The sequence below is a fragment of the Crocuta crocuta genome, unplaced genomic scaffold (genome assembly GCF_008692635.1).
Source record: "Crocuta crocuta isolate KB4526 unplaced genomic scaffold, BGI_CrCroc_1.0 scaffold130, whole genome shotgun sequence".
Taxonomy (NCBI): Eukaryota; Metazoa; Chordata; class Mammalia; order Carnivora; family Hyaenidae; genus Crocuta; species Crocuta crocuta.
In genome coordinates this window covers 9,150,208-9,150,898 of record NW_027527920.1, presented here as the reverse complement: position 1 = coordinate 9,150,898, position 691 = coordinate 9,150,208, and the positions used below count along the sequence as shown (strand labels likewise).

The following is a 691-nucleotide window of genomic DNA, read 5'->3' as shown; positions in this document are numbered from 1 at the left end:
TCGACCGGAAGCCGCAGCGTGCTGCGCCCGGCCGCTGCGAAGCGCGTGAAGAGTCGTACAGCCCGCAGAGGGAAGCAGCGCGCCCGCCCGGCGGGGCCAGGCTCCTGAAGCCGCAGCAGCAACTCGCGGCGCTCATTTCGCCCCAGGCTCAGCTCCGCGGTGCGTAGGGCCTGGCGCTTTCGCGGCTGCCCGCCGGGGCTCAGCTCCTCCACAGCCACGCGACACCGCAGGTCTGCGTCCTCGAATTCCGCTGGCGCCGTCTTGGCAGACAGCATCGCCACCGCCTCCGCAGGTCTGCAAGAGGTCGGGAGCACAAGGGTTACGAGGACTCGGGGTTATAATAGGTGGTATAGAGGCTTTGACGGGAGACCGGTCAAGGCCACATAAGGTCACGGAGGCAGGCTGTCACTGGTAACACGAAGGGGACACGGAGACGGTAAAAGGGACCTGGGCCAACCAGAATTCATATAGACATTACTGTCCTACGCAATAATTTCCAGAGCGGTGGATGGGCAGCATCAAATGCATCCAGGATTGGAGAGCCTCGGCTGTCTGACAAGCCGCGGAAGCAGGCTCCTGAACAAAAACAGAAGACTGTTTCCAAGAGGCCCAGGGCAGGCAAGGGGATCTTAAGAGCCCTTTTCCAAAGAAGCAGGGGGAAGCTCACGTGGAGAGATGAGCAGGGGACTGA

General features: G+C 61.9%; 1 protein-coding gene across 1 annotated transcript in view; it reads right to left on the bottom strand.

Moving 5' to 3' along the window:
- Positions 1-287, bottom strand: part of PIF1 (PIF1 5'-to-3' DNA helicase) — a 7,202-nt gene extending 6,915 nt beyond the window's left edge. Inside the window, exon 1 of the mRNA XM_077747186.1 lies at positions 13-287. Coding sequence (XP_077603312.1) covers positions 13-275 — 263 coding nt within the window. The 5' untranslated portion in view covers positions 276-287. The remainder of the gene's footprint in view (positions 1-12) is intronic.
- Between the last annotated feature and the right edge of the window lie 404 nt (positions 288-691).